At 36.2% G+C, this 12,540-nt stretch overlaps 1 protein-coding gene across 2 annotated transcripts in view; it reads right to left on the bottom strand.

The window, feature by feature from the left end:
* Positions 1-5,060, bottom strand: part of PLAA (phospholipase A2 activating protein) — a 39,579-nt gene extending 34,519 nt beyond the window's left edge. The window contains exon 1 of one of the 2 annotated variants that reach the window (XM_051961448.1): positions 4,207-5,060. In XM_051961448.1, coding sequence (XP_051817408.1) covers positions 4,207-4,748 — 542 coding nt within the window. In that variant the 5' untranslated portion in view covers positions 4,749-5,060. The remainder of the gene's footprint in view (positions 1-4,206) is intronic. The other variant, XM_051961456.1, reaches the window with a different exon arrangement.
* Positions 5,061-12,540: the final 7,480 nt, after the last annotated feature.

Raw genomic sequence — 12,540 nt, 5'->3', positions numbered from 1 at the left:
GTACAACAAGACTACTTCTCACCTGGAGAAGTGAATTACCTATTATAATACAGCCTATTACCTGTACTTCCCGACCTTCAGTTTCCTTCCATGCCTTACAATATATCCTTTACACAGCTGCCAAAATAATTGTCCTAAAACACAAAACTGATATTATTCTCCTGAAGTAAAAATTCCACTTATATGGTTCTACTATCCTCATTTACTATCTACTATCTACTTAACTAAGAATTTGAAACCCTCCATGATCTGGTTCCAATCTCTTTTCAGCTTTATTCTATATTACTCCCTTTCATGTGCTCTACCTTTATGCAACTACCTACTATTCCCTGATTTCATCCTGCGATCTCCTGTTTACATATATTCACATTTATCAAGAACCTGTCTGTACTAGGAACTTGAAGTGCATCCTATACCTAGAATGCAATTCCTCATCTACACTTGCTTCATTCGATGATCATCTATGGTGACACTTTCAACATGATAAGTTCTCTAATCTTTTTAGTTAAGGAGTTATTTTCTTCATCAAATTTTCCTGGAGTACTTTATCTAGACTTTCCTTTTTAGAGTACCCACATTCTAATTGGTATTATATTTACGTGTATATGCGTGATCCTCATTTGGAGTATCCAAAAAGACCCAGGCACATCTGAGATTTTAAAAGTTTATATGTGATAGGATGCCTCTCATTTAAACTTTAGACATTATTCCTTTTCCTACTAAATATTAATTAATTACACTCCAGATTTATATTCCCAATTTGAGATAAAAGAGCCCCTCAAGGGTCCAATATCTAGAATTATAAAAGGACTCTTAAGAACAAAAATCCAGCTCTTTCTACCAGAAAACCTATGACTTTTAGCAACTTTATGAAGCTGCTCTTGTGTGAAAGTGATTGTAATCTAGACACCTCAAAGGCAGAACCCACTACAAGTAACTAAAAACTCCCCATAGTTTAGTGAACCTAGACCCAACACATAAACTACATCACAATGTATGATAGAGTTGTAATCTCTGCAGGTGTTTTACTTTAAATCCTAAACCATCTCGTTTGGTCTATTCTTTTATTCATTACTAGTAACATTGAGTCTTTCAAAAAAGTGCTGCAAACACCAGGACTGATACTAAGGTCTGGGAAAAATGGTAAGGTCCTTGAGTGTTAGGGTCAAGAAATATAATTTTTCATCTCTGTTCTCTAGAATGAGCCAATTATCAAGGACATAAGAAGGTGTTCAATAAATGTTTATTGAATTTAACTGAAGTGAATTTTATTTACCTTATGGTAAAGCAAATACCAAGCAATTTTTCCACCCAACTAAGGAAATACAAACTATGAAAAGATGTCTCAATTAAACATTTAATTGTAACACTGAAACCTAGTTTAAAGATATATTACAGAATAGAAAATTGTATTTCCTCACAGAATTTTTTTTAAAAAGGTAGACTGAATCACGTGAAAAACACTCTAGCAGTTTTTCTCATCAATAGCAAAACTAAATCCAGCCTTTCACATCTCAGTATTTAATGCAATATATGAAGAAATGGAAATGGCAATTAAGAAAATGAGATTTGGGAAGTACTGCCATACCTTATCTAACACATACAGAAGAAATCCATGCTCAATGTAATATTTCTGAAGATCCTCAGATAATGTTTTTAAACATCTCAAGGGATTCAGAATCACAGTATATAAGCTAATAGCACATAAAGCTCCTTTGAAGATACTAGATATGTGAGCCTGGAGAAGAGAAGACTTGGAAGGACATAATAACTATCTTCAGCTATCTGAAAGGCTGACACAAGGAAAATGGATTAGATTTATTCTGCTTGGTCTCAAGTATCAAACTGGGACCAATGGGTACAAACAAAAAAGAAGTAAATTTCCTATGCTTGAAATTTAAAACAAACAAAAAAATTTCTTAAACATTAGAGCTATCCAAAAGTATATGATGAACTACTACTGAAGAAACTAGGAGGGTACTTAAAACCAATGAGATGAATATACCCTTATTGGGAATGTTGTAGGAATCCTTTTTTCAAAAATGGGTTAGACTAGATATTCCCATTCAGAAACTCTATAAATCTACCAAAGGAATGGAGGGAAAAAACTCAGAAAATAATATCATTAAAAAATGATGTAAACACCAATCTATGTCCATCATCTTTATAAAACTTTTTGAGAAAGGTGTGTACATGAATCAAAGTACATTCTTAATAAAAATATGAGAAAAAGCACTTTCAACAGAAGTCACATCTTCAACACCACACAATTGAGCAAAAAAAGTGTTAATTAACAAAAATAAAAGAATAAATTTGACTCAACAGAGCATTAAATGCATCTTTAACTACAGTCTCTCTTCTAACAAGATCAAGATATAAAAGTTAAAATTATACTTTGATTTCTTGACTAATGTGACCATAGAAAAAAGCTTATTCAAGAATATCAAAGCAAGGCATAAAAAGGAAGGCATGCTAGCCAAAGATCTTCTAGTATAAGAGACTCTCTATAGATAGTAAGGTTCTCTAGATGCTCATATTGCAGATAACAGTGTTTGATTACATCAAGCTCCTAATTTCTAAAAGGCCTCTTCAGTGAGATCCAGAATCATTCAAAAGAGGTGGGTATAACAACCTAAGCAGGAGAAATAAGGGGGATGAAGACCATGTATTGCTCAGACTATAAAATATAGCTGGGAAGTTGGCACATACCTACATACAGAAATTCATCTATCTTGGACAGATCCTGCAAATGAAAAATTGAATCCATAATTGAAAAGGAAAAGAATAAGGTTTTCCGATGTGCTTTTGGAACCGCTGTCAATGATCCCAATGTTCCCATAAAACCCACATTTTTAACACAACCATTCTCTCACTGGTGCTATATTGGCTTCCAAACATATTATGCTACAATATCCAAAGAATCAAAATTGAGAAACACCCAAAGAACATGAGGAAAGACAAATAGTAGGTACAAGTAGACGACAGCAAAATTTCAAGGATAATCTGTATGCAAGTAGTAGTGGGGGGGGGAGGGGGGAACACTGAGGAAACAGGAAAAGTGACAAACTAAAGATCATTGGAGAGTAAAGTGTTGAGAACAAATGACTATTTCATTAGAAGCCAATAAATGCTAAAAAGGCAAAGAATGAAAGGGACCTCCTTTTCGAAAGATTTACAAAAATAGAGGAAATGCATTATGATAATGACAGGTTTCAATTTATGCCATCAGAAAGAGTATCCACAATGAACAGATCTCCATTATGTCAGCCTTTCAACGTATTGACTACATTCTAGAAAAGTAATAGAAATCTATAGTGAACAATAGCATAACTACTGTATCCTCTATTAGAATTAAAGCCCCTTGTGAGTAGACTTCCATCCTTTTTACTTATATCTCTAATGCCTGGCACACAAAATAGGCCCTTTAAAAAAAAAAATTCTATTTAAGATACTTCAAATACTTTAAGCTGAGCAGCAAAATCCAAGAGGAAAAATTACTATCCTTAAGACATCAATACTTCTGACAAACTCTAAGGCAAAATTTCACAAGTGCTTTTATGTGAGTTTTTATAAAAAGCTTTTATAGAAATAAATCCAGCCATCCTCCTTAGTTTCTCATGCTTCTCTCCCCTTAACCACCACACCAATCAGCCTAGAGATCCTGAAACACAAAAATTCTTCCTAGCTGTAGCTTGTAAAATTAACACTTGTCAGGATGCCTTAGAAGTACTAGAAGTAAATTTCTATTTTACGATAAATATTCTTAGGCACCCTGCCACCACTGAAACAGTTTCAATTTTTAAAACTTGACACTGTTAGGCTACTGAAATCTGACACACAAATACAGAAAATAAGAGTGTGAAAGTGTACTAGTAATCTAGTACACATTGAAAGTAGGGGTTCTGAAATTCTTCGCCAAAAGCTTTACACTTATGTTGTATTGTTTACACAATTCCTTTCCCTGGACAATTCAGTGAAGTATTTCCCTGGGCCTAATCAGGTCCCGGGGGGGGGGGGGGGGGGGGGGCAGCAATGCAAGACTGAGTATTGGGCGGACTTGAGTCTGTTAGTTTTCATCCAGTTGGAAAAAACATAATTAAATCTTAGGTCAGAATCTTTGCAGGAATTCCTAGGCAGGGCCTTCAAAAAGCAAGGGAAGGTAGGGGTTGGACCTTGCCTCTTTCCAGATTCCACGGTCATGCTCACCTGTTCGGGGCCCATAGGCGGGTGGTGCGATCGCGAGACACAGACACGAAGGCTCCCGGCGGATAAAGGCCAGCTACCACGCCCCGCACGTCCAACTCGTGGCCCAAGAGTGAACAACTCAGCCGGTACCTGCCCCCGCCGCTCGCCATGGCCCTGAATACGCCGGGCAGCGCGGGGATGAAAGGAGGGGGATAAAGCGTGCGCCCGGAAGAGAAAAATCCTGGGAAACGGACACAGTGCTGGTTCCGCAAATAACCCCAAAAAGCGGCCGGAAAAGCGGCCGGCCAGAGATCACCGCGATAAGCAGCCAAGCTACAAGGCCGCTTAGCTGTAACTCTAGAGAGTTGAAAGCAGTAGACCGGGGCGGGAAAAGTGGGGGGGTGGGGGTGGGGGAAGGGACCGTGAATAGCTGAGGACTGGCGAGCGGGCGAGGGAGGGGGCAGGAGTCTCTGACACAGCAACCCCACACCGCACACCGGAAAGGCGTCATCTCCCACAGCCGGGAGTGACGCATGAAGCAGAGGCCACCGCCCTCCCCTCATTCATTTTCCGCGCTCTGGCTTTCCATTCCTCCGAGAAGATTAAATGGGGAAGATAACTTTGCGATCGAAAGGCAAAAGGCTTCGATTCACTTAGGGATTTAATCGAGCTCTAATTTAAACCCTAAATCAGTCAGTACTACAAGTCCCACAGAGCAATGTGCCAACCTGGATATCGGAGAGGGCCGGGACCTGAGCGAGCTTCTTCAAAGCGGTTCTAGGAAGCAGAGCTCCCCGCATTGCATTTTGGGAGTTATAGTTTAAGCATTTTTCTGGTTGCAACCTTACTAAAAATTTTTCCTGCTTTTATTTCCTCCCATTTTATTTTTCATATATGTATTTTTTAAAACAAGCCTCAACATCTGGGATAATGAACTAAGTAATGCTCCATGAAATTGCATTCCCAAACTACATAAAATGGATTATTTGTATGTTTGATATATACAGTTAGATACATATAGTTGGACATCTCGAACTGAAGTCCCCATAGAAATCTTAAATTTAATGTCCACGACAGAACTCATTGTGGCCCTCCCAAATCCTGAAGATTTTATCGTTTCAACGCCTTTTATATATGCCCCCTTTTCCTCTTTAACCTTCAGCAACTTGGCATAAGCCCTCCTCTTTGGACTATTGGAATAGTCCGCTAGTTGTTCTCCCTTACTGGTCTCTTCCCCTGTCCTCCAGCTGTCAGCATGTCCTTAAATCGATCAGTCTGTTTGTTATTCCTCACCCCACCATCTACTCAGTACAGTCGATGACACCCAAGATCAAATATAAAATCCTCTTTCACATACAAAGCCCTTCAAAATTAAGTCACCACCTATCTTTCTATGCTTCTTAAATTTTCCTCCTCCACACATATTTTACAATCTAGTGACACTGGCCTCCTGCCTATTCCTAAAACAAGATATTCCATCTCCCAGTTCCAAGTATTTTTACTGGTTTACTCCAGTCTTGGAAATCTATCTAACTTCTGTCTTACTTCAAATCCCAGATAAAATCTCACTTTCTACAATGCTCTTCCCTGTTCCCCTTATGACTATTTCACCAGCACTTCCAACCTTTCCTTCCAATAACAAGATATTGTAAATTACCCTTTTAATATACAAGTTCCCTACATGTATACCTTATTATCATTTTCTATTAGTTTGAAACTCCTTCCCAGAGATTTTGTGAGTCCAAGGGGAAAATTTGCCACCTCAGAACTGTTTCTGTCTTATACATAGCTGTTTAAGTGTTGTCTCCTCTGTTAGATTGTGAGCTACATGAGGATAGGTATTTTTTGTTTGTTTTCCTTTCTACATATCTCCTAATAGATAGCATGATACCTACTACATAATAGATACTTATTAATACTTGTTGATCTTGGTGACCACGTTTAACTATACCATTGATTCTATGTAGTTCATTATTTTTAGAAGTCTGAATACTTGCTACTTGGTTTAAAAAGATTTTTCTTACTGAACACTACATGATGGAAATAAAGTTCAGTGAAATTATGAATCTTTATTATATAAAGTAAGGGCGTCTAGGTGGCACAGTGGATAGAGGACTGGGCCTGGATTCAAGAAAAGCAGAGTTCAAATTTGACCACAAACAATAGCTAGCTATGTAATCTGGACAAGTCACTGAATCCTCTTTACTGCAAATTCCTCACTTGTAAAATGAACTGGATAAAGATATGGCAAACTACTCCAGTATCTTTGCCATGAGCACCTCAAATAGGGTCACAAAGAGTTGGTCAAGACTGAAATGACTGAACAACAAAAATAAAACTACTAAATGCATTAATTTCTTCATGGATAGTGTGAAGAATATTTAATTCAAGAAATATCTATCTGTTAATTAATAATTTATTAATCATATAAAAACTAGGTTTTACTGTCAGTAAGCATCATATGTAATAGGGATAAACTGGAACCATTCCCAGTAAGATCAGGAATGAAACAAGGTTGCCTACTATCACTATTATTATTCAATATTGTATTAGAAACACTAGCCTCTTGGTGAGACTTACATGAACTGAGGCTTTTTTTTTTTTTTTTTAACTTTTTATTGACAGAACCCATGCCAGGGTAATTTTTTACAGCATTATCCCTTGCATTCACTTGGGTGCACTTCTGTTCCGATTTTTCCCCTTTCTCCCTTTACCCCTCCTCCCCCAGATGGCAAGCAGTCCTTTACATGTTAAATAGGTTACAGTATATCCTAGATACAATATAGGTGTGCAGAACCGAACAGTTCTTTTGTTGCACAGGGAGAATTGGAACATGAACTGATGCTAAGTGAAATGAGCAGAACCAGGAGATCATTATACACTTCAACAATGATACTGTATGAGGATGTCTTCTGATGGAAGTGGATTTCTTTGACAAAGAGACCTAACTCAGTTTCAATTGATCAATGATGGACAGAAGCAGCTACACCCAAAGAAAGAACACTGGGAAATGAATGTAAACTATTTGCATTTTTGTTTTTCTTCCCGGGTTATTTTTACCTTCTGAATCCAATTCTCTCTGTGCAACAAGAGAACTGTTCGGTTCTGCAAATATATATTGTATCTAGGAGATACTGCAATCTATTTAACATATATAGGACTGCTTGCCATCTAGGGGAGGGGGTGGAAGGAGTGAGGGGAAAAATTGGAACAGAAGCAAGTGCAAGGGATAATGTTGTAAAAAAATTACCCTAGCATGGGCTCTGTCAATAAAAAGTTATTATAAAATAAAAAAAAGAAAAGAAACACTAGCCTCAGCAATAAGAATTGAGAAAGATTAAAGGAATTAAAGTAGGTAATAAGGAAACCAAATTATCACTCTTTGCAGATGATATGATGGAATACTTAGAGAACCCCAGAGAGTCTATTAGGAAAAAAAAAAACTATTAGAAATAATTCTCAACTTTAGCAAAGTTGCAGGATACAAAATAAATGCACATGAATCCTCAGCATTTTTATACATTACCAACAAAATCCAACAGCAAGAGATATAAAGAGAAATTCCATTCAAAATACCTGTTGATAGCATAAAATATTTCAGAATCTATCTACCAAAGGAAAGTCAGGAATTATATGAGCAAAATTACAAAATATTTTCCACACAAAGTCAGATTTAACTAATTGGAAAAATATTAAATGCTCTTGGATAGGCCAAGCGAATATAATAAAGATGACAATACTCCCTAAACTAATCTATTTATTTACTGCTACACCACTCAGACTCCCAAGAAACTATTTTAATGACCTAGAAAAAATAACAATTCATATGGAAGAACAAAAGGTCGAGAATTTCAGGGTAATTAATGAAAAAAATCAAATGAAGGTAGCCTAGCTCTACCTGATCTAAAACTATATTATATAACAGTGATCACCAAAACCATTAAGAAATAGATTAGCTGATCAGTGGAATAGATTAGGTTCACAGGATAAAATAGTCAATAACTATAGCAATCTAGTATCTGACAAACCCAAAGATCCCAACTTTGGGGATAAAAATTCATTATTTGACAAAAACTGGGAAAACTGGAAATCAGTATGGCAGAAATTAGGCATGGACACACTTAACACAGTACACCAAGACAAGATCAAAATGGGTACATGATTTAGGCATAAAGAACAAGATTATAAATAAATTAGAGAAACATAGGATAGTTTCCTCTCAGACTTGGGAAGGAGGAAGGAATTTGTGACCAAAGAAGAACTAGAGATCATTACTGATCACAAAATAGAAAATTTTGATTATATCAAATTAAAAAGCCTTTGTCCAAACAAAATTAAATGCAAACAAGATTAGAAGGGAAGCAACAAACTGGGAAAACATTTTTACAGTTAAAGGTTCTAATAAAGGCCTCGTTTCCAAAATATAGAGAGAATTGACTCTATAAGAAATTAAACCATTCTCCAATTGATAAATGGTCAAAGGATATGAACAGACAATTTTCAGATGATGAAATTGAAACTATTTTCTCTCATATGAAAGAGTGTTCCAAATCACTATTGATCAGCGAAATGCAAATTAAGACAACTCTGAGATACCACTACACACCTGTCAGATTAAGATGACAGGAAAAAATAATGAATGTTGGAGGGGATACAGAAAAACCGGGACACTGATGCATTGTTGGTGGAGTTGTGAATGAATCCAAACATTCTGGAGAGCAATCTGGAATTATGCCCAAAAAGTTATCAAACTGTGCATACCCTTTGATCCCCAGCAGTGGTACTACTGGGTTTATATCCCAAAGAGATACTAAAGAACGAAAAGAGAATTGTATATGCAAAATGTTTGTAGCAGTCCTTTTTGTGGTGTTTAGAAACTGGAAAATGAATGGATACCCATCAATTGGAGAATGATTGGGTAAATTGTAGTATATGAATGTTATGGAATATTTGTTCTGTAAGAAATGACCAGCAGGATGAATACAGAGAGTCTTGGAAAGACTTACATGAACTGATGCTAACTGAAATGAGCAAAACTAGTAGGAGATCATTATACACTTCAACAACTATACTGTATGAGAATGTATTCTGATGGAAGTGGATATCTTCAACAAAGAGAATGTCTAATTCAGTTCCAATTGATCAATGATGGACAGAATCAGCTACACCTAGAGAAGCAACATTGGGAAATGAGTGTGAACTGCTTGCATTTTTGTTTTTCTTCTCAGGTTATTTGTACCTTCTGAATCCAATTCTTCCTGTGCAATAAGAGAACTGTTAGGTTCTACACACATATTATATCTAGGATATACTATAATATATTTAATATGTGTAAGACTCTTACCATCTAGGGGAGAGGGTGGAGGAAGGGAAGGAAAAAGTTGGAACAGAAATGACTTAATGTGAGATAATGTTGTAAAAAATTACCCATGCATATGTACTGTCAATAAAAAGTTATTTTTTAAAAAAAAGAACTAGGTTTTAGAGAGAGAATTACAAAAGTGAAATATTTACTACCCTCAAGGATCTTACATTCTGCTAAGGGGATAGAATATATATTCACAGATGAATAAATAAAGGATATAAACAAAATACAAAATTATTGAGGGAAAGGAACACAACCACTGGAAGTTTTTGAATATCTTAAAAATTACTGAATACTTTTTTTCGGAATATCAATATAGCAGTAGAAAGCAGGATATAATAAAGGAAACTATTGTGTAATTTTAATGATATTGATTTGTACTGGACCATAGAATAGAAAAGACATTAAAGACCATATAGTGCAATCCTTTATTTAAGAGATGTGGAAACAGTCCCAGAGGATTTACCCAGGAAAGTAACAAGTAACAGAAACCTGAAACTGACTGATTCTGATCCTAACTAGTAATCCTAACTACATGACCTTGTGTACAATAGAAAGGTATAAGATCCTAAAATGTTAAAGAAAATGGCCATTTCTCTTTAGTATCAGTAACCATTATTCAGCAAACACTGATTGTGCTAAGCATAGGAGTGCAAAGACAAAAATAAATCAGTCCTTGCCTTCAAGTAGCATGCACTGTAATGAGGGGAACAACAATGTTTTCTTACAAGTGATATGAAATAAGTCCCAAGCAATTAGAAATTGGGGATAGAGGAAAAGTACTAATAACCAAAAAGACCAGGAAAGGTTTCCCTTAATGGCAGTTTTCTAGTTATACTGTCACTTCCCCAGCTCTCACCCAGTGTAACACTTACTGAGATGCTATTCTGTCTGTAATATTTAGGCTAAGTGTTTTTCTTACAATCTAGGGCAGGAATTTGTAGAGGTCCAAGGGTTCCTTGGATAGATTCAAAGAAGTCAAGAACTTAGATGAGAGTAAAAAGACAATTTTTTAGTAAATAGTCAAGAAGATGGGAAAAAGGAAGCTGTCAGGTAATCAATGTGTGACTATTTTCACCAGCACTTCCAATCTTCTCTTCCAGTAACATGGTATTGTTACCCTTTTAACATACAAGTTCCCTACATGTGTACTTTATTATCATTTTTTATTCCTTTGAAGCCCCTTCCCAGAGACTTTGTGAGTCCAAGGGGAGAATTTGCCACCAGTTCAGAAGAACTGTTTCTACAATACTTGGGCTTGTTATACCTGCTTAGTAAATATGCCTTCTAAGAATTAATTCAGAATTAATTAGTAGTATTACTAATACAGTATTAGAAACCACAGCCCCTCAAAGTTTACTTTTTAAACTCAATCATAATCAGCTGCCCTGTGGAAACTTTGAGTAATAACTTAAATGAAATTTAAAGAAGTAGCTTCAGAGGTGAGCTATTCTTATAAAACATAAAAAAAAGAGGAAAAAATAAATAGTTCATCAGAATCAAGACAGCAACCAAGTTTGATAGTATATGCAATATTCCACACTACTTTGGAAAAAAAGGGAAGAACATTCATTTTCTCACTTCCTGTATAGGGTTAATTACTTGACTGATTGTTATACATGGTATTTAAATTGAAAAAAAAATTACATTATTGCAGTTCCTTTGTAGATGCATATCTATCTACATATCCATTTATAATACAACAATCTACATATATATTGTTTCCCTAGTTCCAATTATTTTACATCAGGTCATACATTTCCATGCTTTTCTGAATTGTTCATATTTATTACTTCTTAAATACATAATATTCTATGAAGATCAATTATTAAAAGCTCTTTCTCTTTCCCTCATCTTCATCCTTTCACATTGTCATCTAATTACCTTGACTCTACTCTGTGATAATAAGGTGGCTCTTCAACACACCAAAATTAATCCCTCTACATGTGCCCTTGATTCCTAATCCTTCCCATCTTCTCCCATAGATTGCTCCCTCATTAATGCTTTTTTTCTAATAATATAGCTCTTCCTATCTACAGGTTCCTTCCATGCTTCATACAAACATTTCCAAGTTTTTTTCATCCTTGAAAAAAAATCTTACCAGATCTTAGTGTTGTGGTGCTAGTGGTAGTGAAGAAGTGTGAGAATTGAGGTGGGCGATCCCCTCTGATAGGTGAAGGTCCAATGTGAAAAAATCTGCAAACCTGAAAATCTGAGGCAAAAGGGAATTTTATTGGCACTGAGAAGCCAGCTTTGCTAGAAAGACAAATTTCTCAGTGGGTAAAATTCTGGCAGGGAAAATGGCAACGGTTAACACTGAGAAGAAAATATCTTTACAGTGGGCAAGAGTCTTAGCAGACAGCTATGCCAAGAAGAGAGGTTCCTTGGCAAAGCATAATCCTGTTTTGGAGTTCTGCAGAGATTTGGAGTTCAGAATTGTCTTTTAGTAGCAGTCCAAGGCTTGGGCTTCTATTCAAAATTGAAAGAGAAACCCTCAATGTTATCAATGCCCCCTGGCCTAGAGTTCCAGTTGAAAAGAGAATATTTATCTTGGAGTTTCAAGCCACTCAATAGGGAATATCAGGCTGAGCTCTCCAAGTGAAAGAGACCGCTTAAGAGGGTGTTGTCTGGGAGAGATGCTTTTCCAGAAGAGAGCTTGAGATCTTGAATCTCAAGATTAAGAGGGACACAGTTTCAGGGTTCACCCCCCCCCCATTAGTGTCCTCTAAACGTAATATCCTATTTCTCTCCTTCCTTTCTCAGGCAAACTCATGGGGAAAAAAAGATGTTTGCACTCATTATCTCCAAGTCCTGTTTTCCCTTACTCATTCCTTAATCTTTAAAGTCTGACTTTTGTGTGGGGCAAGTAATGTGGTTTCTCAGAAACTATCTACTAAAGTATGTGAAACCTTAGGCCTCAGTTTTGATTTTCTAGAAATCACATAATCCTAAAGAAACTAAACTTAGAAAATCCCCTTATGCAACTAGTA

Source organism: Antechinus flavipes, chromosome 1, assembly GCF_016432865.1.
Source record: "Antechinus flavipes isolate AdamAnt ecotype Samford, QLD, Australia chromosome 1, AdamAnt_v2, whole genome shotgun sequence".
Classification (NCBI taxonomy): Eukaryota; Metazoa; Chordata; class Mammalia; order Dasyuromorphia; family Dasyuridae; genus Antechinus; species Antechinus flavipes.
Note: the sequence above shows the minus strand (reverse complement) of the source record. Positions and strands in the feature narration are given on the sequence as shown.